General features: G+C 42.5%; 2 protein-coding genes across 2 annotated transcripts in view; one reads left to right on the top strand and one right to left on the bottom strand.

The window, feature by feature from the left end:
* DNAH7 (dynein axonemal heavy chain 7) overlaps positions 1–18,043 on the top strand; it is a 94,653-nt gene that overhangs the window by 68,499 nt on the left and 8,111 nt on the right. Inside the window, 9 exon segments of the mRNA XM_072341046.1 lie at positions 72–266; positions 2,892–2,984; positions 7,624–7,800; positions 8,305–8,466; positions 8,997–9,197; positions 9,984–10,145; positions 10,448–10,633; positions 11,809–11,946; positions 12,040–12,270. Coding sequence (XP_072197147.1) covers positions 72–266; positions 2,892–2,984; positions 7,624–7,800; positions 8,305–8,466; positions 8,997–9,197; positions 9,984–10,145; positions 10,448–10,633; positions 11,809–11,946; positions 12,040–12,270 — 1,545 coding nt within the window.
* Positions 3,561–6,745, bottom strand: LOC140254532 (baculoviral IAP repeat-containing protein 5.1-like). The gene is made up of 4 exons (XM_072341054.1): positions 6,477–6,745; positions 5,647–5,756; positions 5,247–5,361; positions 3,561–4,063 (listed from the first exon to the last, which is right to left on the bottom strand). Exons 1-4 carry the CDS (start codon positions 6,612–6,614, stop codon positions 3,878–3,880), a joined length of 549 nt encoding a protein of 182 aa, XP_072197155.1. The 5' UTR covers positions 6,615–6,745; the 3' UTR covers positions 3,561–3,877.

Below are 18,043 nucleotides of genomic sequence, written 5' to 3'. Positions count from 1 at the left end.
TTTCCTGTAGAACATACTAAAACTGTCAGATTATATCCATTCAGTTCTGAGAGCAGTATTATTCTCTGCAGATCAACGAGGACGAGTGGAAATTCCTGTTGACTGGCGGTATAGGCTTGGACAATCCCTTCCCTAATCCGTGCACCTGGCTTCCTCCGCAATCCTGGGATGAAATTTGTCGGCTGGAAGACTTACCGAGCTTCACAAACATTCGTAAGGATTTTGCACGACATAAAGATGGATGGAAAGTGGTGTACGACAGCTTGGTAAGTTAACATTCCTGATCGCTTGCTTTCGTGAGCCAATTAAGATAGGGAATATATTTACTCAGAAAAAATAAAACATAGTCATTTTACAGGGTATGTTCCTGCATATACAAAAGTACATATTTATGCAAATGGTGCAGAGTGGCAGATTATTGCCAGTTTGTCAGGAGGTTACCGAATTGCAGGAGTTGATTTAATTTGGATGGAGTAAAAGACAGCAAAACCTGTGGAAGTAAGGGGACAGTGAAATTTGCTAAATTGAAGTCAGCCACTGTTGCCTGATAAGTCCATCTGTTTGTTCACTGTGCTTCAAGGATGGCTTTTCATACTGTTAAGTAGGTATTGAGCTTTTCTGGGTAAACTTAAAAATCAGCAACAGAAACAATCGTTATTTCATAGATATACTCAAATAGGACTTGAGAGACCTGTGTTCTATTCCAGAGTGACAGATAAGCATAAATGATTTCTTTATACGTTTTCACCACTGTTTGCTTAAAATCTAAGCCATGCAGATGAACTGCACTTGATTTGCCTTACTGGCAACTTTTCTTGGCTTTTGTTTTTATCATACTGCTTCTCGATATGCCGAGTGCTCACAGTACACACAATTCCTGATCAAACAGTTTTATAAACTACTGTTTTCCAATAGCATGTGCCTGACCACAGCAGCTTCCTACACTGGAACCACAGCGTCCATTTATGCTAGTCCAGCAAAGCACTTTTCTAACCATTCCTTAAACGAGGAGAAAATATCAACATGCAGCTAAACAGCCAGTGGCCTGTAATACTCTTTGTAAAAAGGCTGCTTTTTATCTTATTCAATGATTTAGAAAGCCTTTCTGTAACAAAGGTACTTGATGGACGTAGAGAGGAAAGCTAAGGGATTTTGAGGGGAAAATTCTTGGAAAATTATCATATTGTCACAAGAAATTAAGCAGATTATGCCTCCTTTGATTGCCCAGATCGCAGGAAACAGGCAAACAGCAGAAACAAAGCTTTCCTTCAGCTTTTACTTGATATATACATTAAATTGAGAGTTTTAGTTCTTGTTACAGCACTAGTCTTTGGGAAACTTAACAGAGAACTTAGAGCCTTTGAAACAAAGGGTGAAGAGACTACATTATTACCTACTCCTCTGAGGTTATATCTTTATGAAGTAAAGGTACTGACTGTAAGGAGATAAGAATCAGCGTCCCCATATTGACAGCTAACTGTTCACAGAGCCAAATGGAAATTAACAAATTTCTTCACTTAAGTATCATTCAAAAAGTAAGGCCTACACAGTCCGGTCATCGGTTACCTGATATTTTAAAGTAGTTGAGAAATCGGGAATGCCCTGACAAGGACAGTTACTGAAGGTTTATGAAACGGAACGGCTTGGTCTGTCACCGTCGTGATCTGGGATGGGTGTTTAGGCCTCATGATGATAAAAGCATGTTCTTTAGGTATCCGGCTCCAACAATAGTACTTGCCTGTGAATACACATTAAAAAGTGCTAGTTAGTGGGTCTTAGAAAGCATTCTTTTTCTGATAGAAGATAGAGGCCATATTTTCACTTGTACAGTTTATACCCAGTAACACACAACTAAAGAGCAGTTTTGTTTATGATCTCGAGCCCCCTTGTTATAAGTAATCCTACAATGAAAACAGCTGACAAATAGTTTTCTGATGAGACTGAGACATTTTCTTCTCTTACAATGCATGTTGCTTCCAAGGAGACCTGAATTCAGCTCCCTGGTTTGAGAGTTCCAGGTATTTTTATCTAAAGTTACGGTCTGTATCTTAGAGCAGGGACTGAAATTCTGTTTCCCCCAGCCAGCTGACTTAATCTCAAAGCTTACTGATGCGTCTCCACTCCTCATGGAGAAATTAAGAATTTTCATCAGTAGCAGAACTTGGTATGGTCTTCAGTGCCACCTTTGTTCCTTAGCATTTGTTATTTACTCAGTGATTCTAAAGTAGCACATTTTTAGATAGTTTCTTAAATAGGATTTCCATTGCAACGTACCTATTTTACCCATATCCTAATTGAAAAATGACATGAGAAACTGGAATACAGCATTACGTATGAAGAAACGGGCTGAAGGAGAAGGTCTGAGTCCAGGTCCTTTGCAGAAAGCAAGCTGCACCGAGACTCAATTTGCTTAATGTAGGTTGCTCAAAAACCGTATTTTGCGCAGGTCTGCCTGCATATCTCCGTGCACTGGATTCAATAAGAAAGCCTAAGAGTTTCTCCGGCATAGCTGAAATACCAATAAGCAGTTAGTGTTGTGCTTTATTAAATTATTTTATGCCACATGCTTACTGCTGTTAGTCTAGTAACTGCTGTAACATAGCTACAGTAATCATAAGCCACTTACAAAGCAAGTTCTGGGACATACTTTGACTTACCTTTGCTTTTTCTGTTCAGTTCCACCCAGAAACTGTGTCTTTTTTTTCCTTTGTTTATTGCTTTTTCTTGGAAACAAATGAACAAACAACAACAAAACAACAAAAAAATTCCCCCAAAAAATCAGTCCCATTCCTGCAGATGAATGAAGAGTACATTATGAATTGATGTATTGAGTTAAGATAAATGGTAATTCACAAATGCACTAGAAAAAACTGAAATATCTGTGTTTTTAGGATCCTCAGCATGAAGGTTTTCCCGCAGAGTGGCAAGAAAAGTTGGGAGAATTCCAAAGGATGCTTGTCATTCGCTGTTTAAGACCTGACAAGGTATGTGCCTTGTTTTAATAAGAGGGATGTGTATTTTAGAGACAAAAATTAATTTCCAAGAACTGGAGTGGTAAGACTGTCAAAGATCATACTGATGTAGTCTGTTCACCAGGTAAGACAAACTCCATCGTTCCAAACATACAGTCTCCTCCTTCTTTACCCTAGTTTTTATGGCTGAACTTGACAACACAGCATGGAATACACCTTTGCTTAGTCTGGACCCCTCCCAGGAAACCACAAGCGTAATGGACAGATTACTTAATGCAGAAAGATAGGGCTCGAGCTTCTGTTACATTTCAGCACATACCCCATAATCTCCTGAGAATTTCTAGCTCAAGGTTGTCTTATAGGCCCAGTGACTCTGCTTTTTCATTACTCCTGACAATTTGCCTTGCGTATTTTTTTTTTTTTACTGTCACTATCCGTAGTTAATTAGACTGCTTTAGGAAGATAATTTTACAGCAGAGTAGTCCATTGAGTATTAATTACTGCAGACACCCAGATCCATTCTGTTCTATCAGAAGTATTTCAACACAGGACTATTCCAAGCATCTAGCTCAGAGGCTCAAATAAGGCATACATGACAATAGGTTCTCACCATTGTTAATCTTTATTCTAATAAGTCAGCCTACTACAAGCAAGATACAAATATTTGCTTACATATTTCTTATATAGTCACAGTTTATTGGGACTGGCGTGCGCCTACACCTAGCCACAACAAAGCATTTTGTGAAAAATAGAAGTAAAATGGTTTACTGCTTTAGCTCTAGAGAGCCTGTTAAAAACATGTCTATGCTTCCTTTAATAGCTGTTCAACTTACAATTAGTATTTGCATGCTAATAAAAATAGTTTTACCGTATAAAGTAGAGGAAAGAGACATCAGAGTCAGACTTTACTTCCGGACTTGTTCGGACTGGCTATAGGAACTTTCAGAAGGTTGGCAAGCCGGATCAGCTTGGAGAGGTGCAGGTGGCTGAGGCGTGTATTGATGTTTAGAGACAAAGTTATCCACGAGACGTTTCCTAGTTGCGGCGACTTCTTCTTCAAAGGAGTTGATGACGCTTCTGCCGGTTTTGCGCTGTAGATAGAGATTTTCAGACAGTTAATTTAACTGCCCAATTCAGATGGGTTCAGTACTGAAATCCTCAGGAACTCTTTTATCCACTATTAACCCTAGCTTAGAAGTATGCTTTTAAATCACCAGTACAACTATCTGATTGGCATGCACTGGTTTGTCAGGTGCTTCAGGTGCATATGACAGTCCAATTAGAAAATTTTTTCACCAGCCTTACCGGAGGAGTTCCGTTCAGCAATCATTTTTTGGTATATTTAGCATACTTGTAAGTTACAAGCCCATCATTTAGCTATGCTTTAAATCACAAAGGGGAGAGCGTTTTAGTTATTTTAGTTCAGGTATCTTTAGGTAATTTCTTATTTACATTTATTCCACCTTCTGAGATAACAGACTGCTCTCACTTAAGTGGACTGCTCCTATTTTTAGTTATTTGAGCGTCATTTACACTTGATATTATCTTAACAGTCACCAGGTTTGTTTTCAATATTGGACATCAGTAAGATAAAGCTCTATCTTACAAAGCTACGAGGAAGTTAAATGGACAGTAAGAGACACGGTAAGCGTGCCCCATCAGGGAGTTCAGCTCACTTCAATTTTGTTATTATCCACAGAATTAAGAGATCATATATCAAAGACCGTTAACTAAAATAGCTCAGTTACACATGTTTGGGTTACACATCTACAGTATGGCCTGCACAAATACCATAGGGAAGATCATAACTCGAGTGCTAGGAATAGAAATAGGCTTTAAAGTCTGATGACACAATTAGTCAGGGATTTTGTGTAAAGCTAGAGAGTAAAAGCAACAGTCTGACAGAGTTTTGTTTCATCACATGCAGTATTCTTCCCTTCTGAGAAGATGCTGGAGCTGCTTACTGTAGTTTCCAGGAACAGTTATCACACCCAAGACAGTTTTTGTACCCTAACAAGTTTTTGGACAAACAGTGATAACTGAACTAAGTTTTCTTTCAGAAGGTAGAAAATAGACTAGGTTTTGAAAAAAAGAGAAATGCATGTTTGTTAGCCATTAATGCTTATTAGTTATTGCTTTAGAGTTACAGAGTTAGCAGTAAACCATCATTCCTTTCCTAGCTTTCAACCATCTTAAGAAAAGAATTTTATCTTTTTTATTATTACTTTTACGCGGTCTAGCTTGGTTTTTTAAGATTTCTCTGTTAACACTTACAAGGAAGGTTCTTAGCCTGGTCATCTCCAGCATGTAGTACTCCTCCATTGTCAGCTCATCAAAGCTCTTAGAGAGAGATAAAAAGCCACAGCTGCGACGTTTGGCGTGCTCCTCCCTGCAGCATAAGCCCAGAATGAGAACAGGTATTAAAACCAGGAAACCTTTGAGAAATGAAAAACTGAAACTGAAAAAAAACTGAAAAACTGAAAAAACTGAAAAACTGAAATGAAAAACCTTTGAGAAATGAAAAACTGAACAGGTCTCATTGTAAAATTAACAAGCTTGTGGAGGAATAAGGTATGATAAGCTTTCAGTAGGCTTCAGTTCAGTGAAATGCTAGTAAAACATAAGGGTATGCTGTCAAAGACATTTAGGGAAATAATATTACACCTGTGCTTACCATGGGTCATCATTCGGTTCCCAGCCCTCCAGTTCTATCAAGCAAAAGAAACATTTGGCTACGTCTGGTTCGTTGGCACTCGGACAGTGGACGAAGCCTGCCTTCGCCATCTGCGAGAGACAGTTCAGAAGTTTAGAACTAGGTCCAACACACAGCTCACGCTCACGTCAAACAGTTCCTGAGGACTTAGGATAACATCTTTTCCCACTGCATTTCTTAGAGCAGAACAAGCCAACAAAACAAGTTTCAAGTGCGAGAACAGCAAGCAGGAAGATCAGCTAGTAAAGGAAGGAGCTGATCTAACGAGCAGGTTTCCACATAGTTGTTATGTTTGCAGACTACTGGGGTACCTTTGCTGTTTCCCTGACTGGCTAGCACACCTACCAAGCATTCCACAGGATCTTCTGCAGCCAGGTGTACTTTTTCTCCTTCCTTATTTCCATCCCCATCCCACCCCCCACAGATAAAAAATGCAGCTTAAGAAAAGCTATAGATATAAACTATGCGAGCAGAGTACTACATTTTGTTGTCAGTTTAGAATCACACCTGGTAAGAAACAAAACAATGTTAGTTTTAGTTATCAGGCTTCACATCTTTGATAAATCTTTCAGCTTGGCTTAGCTGAGATTTAGCCCAGACGTTAGGAATGCTTACCAAAACAGAAGTACAGTCTTCTTTTTCTGCTGTAGTATCTCAGAGCAGTGAAAAGTCAGAATATTTAGTATTATTGTAGAACAAACAGAGACTTACAACTTTCATCAAACATAATAACATGAAAGATTTTGCATTCGGTCACAGTGTACCATCAAAGCATCCTTTACCACACTTACATTCTCTGGAGTGCACTTGCAGTTCTTCACGAAAGGCCAGTTGTTGAAGGTTTCTAAGCGCTTTTCGTAGTCATACATCTCTTTAAAATCACTCAAAAGCTTTGAAGAAGACAGGAGCTCTTTCAGAAGCACCTCCATCTATCCAGCCTGCCAGCAAAGCAACCCAGAGCTCCCTGCTTTCTCACTCTTCAATTTAAGGTAATTTGCTAATTGGTAACACATTGCACCTGTAAAGCAGGGCGGCTTTTTAGTAGATCAGAACAGGTCTGAGAGCAGCAGTGTGGTAGCTGAGAATTGTTTCTACTGTTGTTTCTTCTCTTTTAGGTATGTAATTTCTTTCATTGTGTGTTTTCTAAATGATTCAATTGATATTTATGTGTTATGAAAAGTGTTTATTTATTGTTGAAATGTTAGAAATGTAATAGCAATGTTTCATATTGTTTATATTGAAGCAATTAAAAATGTGTTGTTGGTTTGTGATGAAAATGGTTGAATTAATGCTGTTGCTTTTGGAATGTGTAGTGGTTCTTGAATTTCATGTTTGGTTGTTGGATTGTTATATTGTGTTTGTGGATACTGTTGGAGTTTTTTGATAGTGAGAAAGTATGTATGTAATATTCAGTCTGTGTTTTAAGGTATTTTAGTTAAGAGGCATACCAAAATAAGTAGCGATAAGTAAGGGAAACTGATTTATATTTGTTTAGAGGTTAAAAGCTTTTTGCTGGGTTTTTTTATGGATTGTTTGTAATTTTTGGTGCTGTGTCTGCTTAACATCAGTAGAGAACTATAAGACTAGAGTGTAGAATATTATGCAGCAGTTTGCTAAGCCAAGATACTGTCGCTTTAAAATCAAAGTGCATTCAGGAAGAATTCCAGCTTCTTAAACGAATGTGTTAGTCTGTTCAGATACAGAATGTAAATTATATCTAGGGTCACGTCTTAATTTAACCATTTCAGTGCGTGCCCTCACTTTAAGTCTATTTCCATTTTTCTTTACGCGCGCGCGATCGTTTCCCTGGGGCTGAATTACTGCTTAAGTTTTTGGGGGGGCTGTGCTCTTCTCATTATTTGTGTTTAACCGTGCAAAGCAACGTGCCACAGCTTATGTGTGAATAGGACGTTGTAATCCTATTTTTTCTTCTTTGAGGTAATACCAACGGTGCAGGAGTTCATCGTTCACAGCCTGGGCCGTCCATTTATCGAGCCGCCTCCGTTTGATTTGTCGAGTGCATTTTCAGACAGCCATTCTTGCTCACCACTGATATTTGTGCTTTCACCCGGAGCCGACCCCATGGCAGCGCTCGTTAAGTTTGCTGACGATCAGGTATTGTAATATCTCTGGATATTGTTAAGATAAGTGATGCATTTTTCTGCATGTGTTTGTATCTTTCTGTGAGTAGCTATTTGAGTAAAAAGCGAAATGCCAAAGCAGGCTCAGAAACTTGTTCTCGGGTGCCTAAAAACACGCTGAAACTTTTCTCAGGGTTCTCCTTAGGAAAGAACACGAAGCAATGTTGGCAGATTGTTTTTGGGAAGCATTCGGGTGTTGTTTGCAAGTATTTTTATGTTAAACACTTCGGTACATTTTATAATGCTGCTATGTCCCAATGTATATAATTAGCTTGTGTAATCTGAAATGGAAAACTGGGGTTGGGGGGGAGAGAATAAAGATGCCGGTTTTAACTTCCAATGTAAGGAATCATATCTGAAAAGGGTTTTTTTTTCTAATCAGTGTAATGCATTTTTTTTTTCTTTCCTATTTTTTTTTTCTCTTTTTTTTCCTTCTTTTTTTTCCCCTGGTTTATTTTTTGCTGGTTTATTTATACAGGGATACAGCGATTCGAAGCTCAGTTCTCTGTCGCTCGGTCAAGGCCAAGGCCCAATAGCCATGAAAATGATAGAGAAGGCAGTAAAAGAAGGAGCGTGGATAGTTCTGCAGAACTGTCACCTGGCAAGCTCGTGGATGCCGACGCTGGAAAGAGTCTGTGAGGTAAATAGAAGTAATCTGTTAAGAATGTAGAATATTCACATTGATTCCGTTTAATTCTGTCTGCTGCACTGCTGTGGCCTGTTTCTAGAATGGTAAATCAACTGCCTTTGTAGGCCCGGAGTTTTCTTTGCTGCAGAAAAGTATTATGCTAAAGAATTTTACTTGTGAATGGCTATAGGTTTGCAAAGAAGTACTGGATTACATTTCACACTTAACCCTTGTCTATATGCTTAATTCATTTCTGATGCATAGATACTGTTATTATAGGGGTTCTGAGAAAAGCTATACAACAGTAAATGTGAGGAGTGGAATAAATGCTAACTTAAAAATCTCGAGCCTTTAATAAAACTACTGTAGTGTTAAGTGAAACAAAAGTTGTCTTACCATGATCACTTCCAATTTATTTCAGAAAGTAAACATGGTACTTGTACATTTTCTTACTCAGGAACAAGTTGCTTGGGTATTTACAGTGGGGATGTGTAGAATTTCATCATTTCTTCTGTTGTTTTTTTTTTCTGTGTTTATTATAGGAGCTTAACCCTGACACAACGCATCCGGATTTCAGAATCTGGCTCACCAGTTACCCATCTCCCACATTTCCGGTGTCTGTACTTCAGAATGGAGTGAAAATGACCAACGAAGCACCGAAGGGTTTACGGGCCAATATAATTCGTTCGTACCTGATGGATCCAATATCCGACCCTGAGTTTTTCAACAGCTGCAAGAAAATGGTTAGTGATGTGGTGGTGGTGTTATTATGGGAAGCACTTAAAGGAGACCAGGGAAAAAGCAAACCATTTTAAATAGTTGTCCTGCACTGAGATTGAATTGCTTTTGATTATTTGCAGCAGCAGAGTTAACATCAATTTTATTTTACTGATTGACTCCTACTTTTTTAGAGGTAGTTTGACAATTACATGGGTGTTAATAATATGCCACTTGAACAAGAATAGTAAAAAGCATGCTATTTGGCATTGTACATCTGCAAGTTTGTTGTAGCACAGCTCTTAGCCCAAGCATAAAATAATCTGTCGCTCCGTTGATCTGTGTGGGCCAATGTAATTTATTGCATTGTTAATTTATTAAGACTTAGAAGTCTTTGTTTTCAGGAGTTGATTTGTGCGTATAAGCTTATTTGAGTGAAAATTATCTGAACAGTGTTTTATAATCTATCAGCATAAAAAAAAAAAAGTTCAAAAGGTATTAGAGACCAAGTGGCATGTATCTTAGACACACACCGGTGGATAGCATTAAAAGTAAAAATGCTTTGAGGCGTCATTGCGGTTTAAAAGAATATTTGCAAAGCAAAGTGTTAGACATTGTGAGGAATTCCTGCAGATGAATTGTTGTATGCCAGAAGGAAAAGAACTGCCCACGAACCACAATCAGTATGTTGGCGAGGCAGGAGTTGCTGGGTTTGAGGCAGAGAGAGCGCGCTGCTGTGCACAGGGCTTGGGGAGAAATGATACTCTTAAAAGCATATATTAATTAGCGATGTAATTGCATTTGTTTTTAAGGCTGAGTTTAAGATATTGCTGTATGGTTTGTGCTTCTTCCACGCCCTGGTGCAAGAGAGGCGGAAGTTTGGGCCGCTGGGTTGGAATATCCCATACGAGTTCAATGAGACAGATCTGCGCATCAGCGTGCAGCAGCTGCACATCTTCCTCAACCAGTACGAGGTACAGCAGCATCCCCGAGCCCTGAGTGTGCTTCTCACTCACTGCCTAGAGTGGTGAGCACATACAGTATGGCAGTCTAGTGTTCCCTTGTCAGTCGATCAGTAAGGGCCTGCCACCGAGCAGCAGAAGTCTAATTGCACTTACGAACTGTAATTGTTAAATAACAGATAATGTTATTTAAAAGGTAATGTTTTCCTTAATAATTTTGGATGATTTAGAATTAGATTGCAACAGTATTAATGTGTCTGTCAGCATAAGTGTTAGGCTGTGGCTCAGGTGTTTTTTTTTTTCCTTTTCTCTAGGAGGTACCATACGATGCCCTTCGCTATATGACCGGGGAATGTAACTATGGTGGCAGAGTCACTGATGACTGGGATCGCCGTACACTCCGTAGCGTTCTGAACACGTTCTTTTCATCCGAAATCATCACAAACCCAGACTATAAATTTGATTCGAGCGGCCTGTACTTTGTTCCTCCTGAAGGAGACGTGAGTACAGCTTCCTTTTAACACATGCACTCACACACACACAGTTAGCTGTGTGTATATATATATGTGTGTGTATATAGATATATATGTGTGTATTTCTATATATTTGTAGATAGATGTGTATATGTGTATATATAGTCACACAGACACACAGATATATGTTTGTGTATATATTTGTGTGTGAGTACATATATAGATATATACACATATATCTATATGAACACTCTTGTTCACGTATGTACACATGTGCACACAGATACACATATATACATATGTACATAGATACATGTGTGTGTATAGATATATATTTGTATACCTATGTGTATATTTATATATATGTATATCTTGTATATATACATATATGATATATATATGATATATACATATATGATATATACGTATATATCTCTGTGTATATATATATATGCATAAATATATCTGTGTGAATAGGTGTGTATGTCTATTTATTTATATATAGTCTGACTCACTCAGACACACATAGGTGTGTATTTTTGTGTGAGAGTATATATATAGATATACACATATATCTATATACACAGACATATGTACACATGTATATATAGATATATACATAGATACACATATAGATATACACTTAGATACAAATATATGTGTATAGATATATATGTTTATATTTATATATGTCTCTATCTATGTATGTGTATATATATTTGTACATATTTATATATAGATATGAAATAAACCTGATGGCTCAAGTTTAAAGCATTATAAAATAGGCATAAGAAGATGAGTTGTTCATTGGCTGTGGTGGTAGGAGGAACCAATTGATCAATCAGGGTATCACACAGGTGAGTAACATCAAGTGTTCGTGGAGTTTGCACTTAAAGGGGCGGCTCTGTAAGCAGATTGTGATTGTAGAAAAGAGTCCAGTGTCTTTTCCAATAGCTGTCTGAAAAATGTAAAGACTGATTTCAATATGGGCAATCTTGATTTCAAGGAAAGAATGGACTGAAGCAATATGATAGGTGCAGTATATTTCTGTGTACATGTGCATGTTTATATTTATGTTAGTTTATGTTGGGTGTACAAGGAGAGTTCTGATTAGCTTTGATGTACAGCATGCGGTTGGCTGCATGTTGGCTGTTTGTCCAGTTTTGCTTTTCTGGCATAATAGCCTGTTTTCATTTTTGCAGCACCAAAGCTACATTGACTATACAAAGACGCTCCCGCTGAATCCTTTGCCGGAGATATTTGGAATGAACGCAAATGCGGATATTACCAAGGATCAATCAGAAACACAGCTGTTATTTGACAACATTCTTCTGACTCAGGTAAGAACAGGTGCTGAAATATGATATTGACTCTAAGCAGGTGTCATGAAATGAAATCAGCCTAATGTTCCTTTATTGTGTTTTGGTCCTCAGTCTCGGACAGCAGCTGGCGGTGGCAAAACGGAAGATGACATGATTCAAGAAGTTACAGGAGACATCCTCAGTAAACTTCCTTGTGACTTTGACATTGAGGTGGCAAGGATGAAGTTTCCCACCACATACGTGCAAAGCATGAACACAGTGCTGGTTCAAGAAATGGGACGGTTCAATAAGTTACTTGACACCATACGTGGATCCTGCGAAAACATACAGAAAGCCATTAAAGTATGGGGTAATCTCATCCTCTCATCCTCTCATCCTCTCATCCTCTCATCCTCTCATCCTCTCATCCTCTCATCCTCTCATCCTCTCATCCTCTCATCCTCTCATCCTCTCATCCTCTCATCCTCTCATCCTCTCATCCTCTCATCCTCTCATCCTCTCATCCTCTCATCCTCTCATCCTCTCATCCTCTCATCCTCTCATCCTCTCATCCTCTCATCCTCTCATCCTCTCATCCTCTCATCCTCTCATCCTCTCATCCTCTCATCCTCTCATCCTCTCATCCTCTCATCCTCTCATCCTCTCATCCTCTCATCCTCTCATCCTCTCATCCTCTCATCCTCTCATCCTCTCATCCTCTCATCCTCTCATCCTCTCATCCTCTCATCCTCTCATCCTCTCATCCTCTCATCCTCTCATCCTCTCATCCTCTCATCCTCTCATCCTCTCATCCTCTCATCCTCTCATCCTCTCATCCTCTCATCCTCTCATCCTCTCATCCTCTCATCCTCTCATCCTCTCATCCACACAACCTCTCAACCACACCACCATCCTCCACACCTCTCATCCTCACATCCTCACATCCTCACAACCACACATCCACACACCACACCACCACCACACACCACCACACCACACAACCACCACATCCTCTCATCCTCACACCTCCTCACATCCACTCACCTCTCAACCTCCACACTCACCTCTCATCCTCATCCACTCACCTCTCATCCTCTCATCCTCTCATCCTCACACCTCCTCTCATCCTCACATCCTCACATCCTCTCATCCTCTCATCCTCTCAACCTCTCATCCACTCATCCTCTCATCCACTCATCCCACACAACCTCTCAACCACCATCACTCCACTCATCCACTCACCACTCATCCTCTCAACCTCACATCCACTCATCCTCACACCTCACACCACCACCACCAACCACCAACCACACACCTCACACCACCTCACAACCACACACCACCAACCACACACACCACACCACAACCTCACACACACCACATCCTCTCAACCTCACACCTCCACCACCAACCACCAACACCACACCACACATCCACTCAACCTCACAACCCACACACCACCACACCACACACCACCACACCACACACCACACACCTCATCCTCTCATCCTCTCATCCTCTCATCCTCTCATCCTCTCATCCACTCATCCTCTCATCCTCTCATCCTCTCATCCTCCAACCTCACATCCTCACCTCATCCTCTCATCCTCTCACCTCACATCCTCATCCTCTCATCCTCTCATCCTCTCACCTCACACCTCTCATCCTCTCATCCTCTCATCCTCTCATCCACTCATCCTCTCATCCTCTCACCTCTCATCCTCACATCCTCTCATCCTCTCAACCTCTCATCCTCTCATCCTCTCATCCTCTCAACCTCTCACCTCTCATCACCTCTCATCCTCTCACCTCACCACACACCACTCATCCTCTCATCCTCTCATCCTCTCATCCTCTCATCCTCTCACCTCACACCTCATCCACACAACCTCTCATCCTCTCATCCTCTCATCCTCTCATCCTCTCATCCACTCATCTCTCATCCTCTCATCCTCTCATCCTCTCATCCTCTCATCCTCACCACTCATCCTCATCCTCTCATCCTCTCATCCTCTCATCCTCTCATCCTCTCATCCTCTCATCCTCACACCTCCACCTCATCCACACCACCACCACACAACACACACCACAACCACACAACACTCCACCACTCATCCTCTCAACCTCTCACCTCTCATCCTCTCAACCTCTCATCCTCTCATCCTCCACCACTCACTCACATCCTCTCATCCTCTCATCCTCTCATCCTCACCACCACCAACCACCTCACCACCTCACCACCACACAACCTCCAACCACACACCACACCTCCACACCACCACACCACCATCCACTCATCCTCTCACCCACCACCACACATCCACCACCTCATCCTCTCATCCTCACACCACCCTCACATCCACACATCCACCACCAACACACAACCTCCACACCACCATCCTCTCATCCTCACACCACACATCCACTCACCACCACACCTCACATCCACTCATCCTCTCACCTCTCACCCTCATCCTCTCATCCACTCATCCTCTCACCACACCACACAACCACACACCACCAAACCACCACACACCACTCAACCACACAACCTCACAACCTCTCACCACTCACCACAACCACACACCACCACACCACACACCACACACACCACCACAACCACCAACCTCACACCTCCATCCACCAACCACACACCAACCAACCACCACACAACCTCACAACACCACACTCAACCACACACCACCACCTCACCACCACACACCATCAACCTCATCCTCACCACCACACATCCACCAACCTCACCACACAACCACTCCACCTCACCCACATCCACTCACCACACCACTCACCCCATCCTCTCATCCACACACAACCATCCACACACACCACACATCCTCTCATCCTCACACCACTCATCCACTCACCACACCTCCATCCAAACCAACCACACAACCACACCACCACACCACACACCAACACACAACCACACCACCACACCACCACACAACCACACACCTCACCACACAACCTCACACCTCACACCACACACCACACACCACACAACCAACACACTCATCACTCAACCTCTCACCTCTCACCTCTCATCCTCTCATCCACTCACCTCACATCCACACAACCTCACATCCACAACCACTCACCACACTCACCTCTCATCCTCACATCCTCTCATCCTCACATCCTCTCATCCTCACACCTCACCACTCAACACTCACCTCTCACCACTCATCCTCTCATCCACTCATCCTCCATCATCACATCCTCACATCCTCTCATCCTCACACCACCACACACAACCTCTCAACACACCACCACACAACCAACCACCTCACACCACTCATCCACACACCTCAACCACACCACACAACCACCACACACCACCTCTCATCCTCTCATCCACTCAACCTCTCATCCTCTCATCCTCACATCCTCTCAACCACACATCATCAACTCACACCTCACATCCTCAACCTCACACCTCAACACATCAACCTCTCAACCACACAACCTCTCAACCTCACATCCACTCAACCACTCAACCTCTCATCCACTCACCTCATCCTCTCATCCTCATCCTCCATCCACACAACCAACTCCTCATCCTCTCATCCTCTCACCCTCATCACTCAACCTCTCATCCTCACATCCTCATCACTCATCACTCATCACCTCTCATCCTCTCATCCTCTCACCTCTCATCCACTCATCTCATCCTCTCATCCTCACATCCTCTCAACCTCACACCTCTCATCCTCCACCTCTCATCCTCTCATCCATCTCATCCTCTCAACCCACATCCTCCACCTCACAACTCTCAACCTCTCAACCTCTCATCCTCTCACACATCCTCTCATCCTCTCAACCTCTCATCCTCATCCACTCATCCTCTCATCCTCACATCCTCACATCCTCTCATCCACTCATCCTCTCATCCTCTCATCCTCTCAACCTCTCATCCTCTCATCCTCATCCTCATCATCTCTCATCCTCTCATCCTCTCATCCTCTCATCCTCTCATCCTCTCATCCTCTCATCCTCTCATCCTCTCATCCTCTCATCCTCTCAACACTCATCCTCTCATCCTCTCATCCTCTCATCCTCTCATCCTCACATCCTCTCATCCTCTCAACCTCTCATCCTCTCATCCTCTCATCCTCATCCTCACATCCACTCACCTCCATCCTCTCATCCTCTCATCCTCTCATCCTCTCATCCTCACTCATCCTCTCATCCTCATCCTCATCCTCTCATCCTCTCATCCTCTCATCCTCTCATCCTCTCATCCTCTCATCCTCTCATCCTCTCATCCTCACCACTCTCATCCACTCTCATCTCTCATCCTCTCATCCTCTCATCCTCTCATCCTCTCATCCTCTCATCAACTCATCCCTCACCTCATCCACCTCTCATCCTCTCATCCTCTCACCTCACATCCTCCACCTCTCATCCACAAACCACACAACCACACACCACAACCACTCATCCTCACATCCTCAACCCTCATCACACAACCAACCACACAACCACTCAACCACTCATCACTCATCCACTCATCCTCTCACCATCACATCCACATCCACTCAACCTCACATCCTCTCATCCACACAACCACACATCCTCACCACACACACCACATCCACACATCCTCCACACTCCACACAACCACACAACCTCAACCACCACACTCACCACACCACTCAACCAACACACTCAACCACTCAACCTCTCATCCTCATCCACACACCTCTCATCCTCACATCTCTCATCCTTCTCCTCTCATCACACTCATCACCTCACATCCACATCCACTCATCCTCACATCCTCATCCTCATCCTCTCATCCACCATCCTCTCATCACACATCCTCCATCCCTCATCCTCTCAACCTCATCCTCTCATCCTCTCATCCTCTCATCCTCTCATCCTCTCATCCTCTCATCCTCTCATCCTCAACTCTCATCCTCTCATCCTCTCATCACTCTCATCCTCTCATCCTCTCATCCTCTCATCCTCTCATCCTCTCATCCTCTCATCCTCTCATCCTCTCATCCTCATCCTCTCATCCTCTCATCCTCTCATCCTCTCATCCTCTCATCCTCTCATCCTCTCATCCTCTCATCCTCTCATCCTCTCATCCTCTCATCCTCTCATCCTCTCATCCTCTCATCCTCTCATCCTCTCATCCTCTCATCCTCTCATCCTCTCATCCTCTCATCCTCTCATCCTCTCATCCTCTCATCCTCTCATCCTCTCATCCTCTCATCCTCTCATCCTCTCATCCTCTCATCTCTCATCCTCTCATCCTCTCATCCTCTCATCCTCTCATCCTCTCATCCTCTCATCCTCTCATCCTCTCATCCTCTCATCTCTCATCCTCCTCCTCTCATCCTCTCATCCTCTCATCCTCTCATCCTCTCATCCTCTCATCCTCTCATCCTCTCATCCTCTCATCCTCTCATCCTCTCCTCCTCTCATCCTCTCATCCTCTCATCCTCTCATCCTCTCATCCTCTCATCCTCTCATCCTCTCATCCTCTCATCCTCTCATCCTCTCATCCTCTCATCCTCTCATCCTCTCATCCTCTCATCCTCTCATCCTCTCATCCTCTCATCCTCTCATCCTCTCATCCTCTCATCCTCTCATCCTCTCATCCTCTCATCCTCTCATCCTCTCATCCTCTCATCCTCTCATCCTCTCATCCTCTCATCCTCTCATCCTCTCATCCTCAATCCTCATCCTCTCATCCTCTCATCCTCTCATCCTCTCATCCTCTCATCCTCTCATCCTCATCTCTCATCCTCTCATCCTCTCATCCTCTCATCCTCTCATCCTCTCATCCTCTCATCCTCTCATCCTCCTCATCCTCTCATCACTCTCATCCTCTCATCCTCTCATCCTCTCATCCTCTCATCCTCTCATCCTCTCATCCTCTCATCCTCTCATCCTCTCATCCTCTCATCCTCTCATCCTCTCATCCTCTCATCCTCTCATCCTCTCATCCTCTCATCCTCATCCTCTCATCCTCTCATCCTCTCATCCTCTCATCCTCTCATCCTCTCATCCTCTCATCCTCTCATCTCTCATCCTCTCATCCTCTCATCCTCTCATCCTCTCATCCTCTCATCCTCTCATCCTCTCATCCTCTCATCCTCTCATA

The sequence above is a fragment of the Excalfactoria chinensis genome, chromosome 7 (genome assembly GCF_039878825.1).
Source record: "Excalfactoria chinensis isolate bCotChi1 chromosome 7, bCotChi1.hap2, whole genome shotgun sequence".
Taxonomy (NCBI): Eukaryota; Metazoa; Chordata; class Aves; order Galliformes; family Phasianidae; genus Excalfactoria; species Excalfactoria chinensis.
The sequence above is the reverse complement of the archived record's forward strand: the minus strand, read 5'-3'. Positions and strand labels throughout refer to the sequence as shown.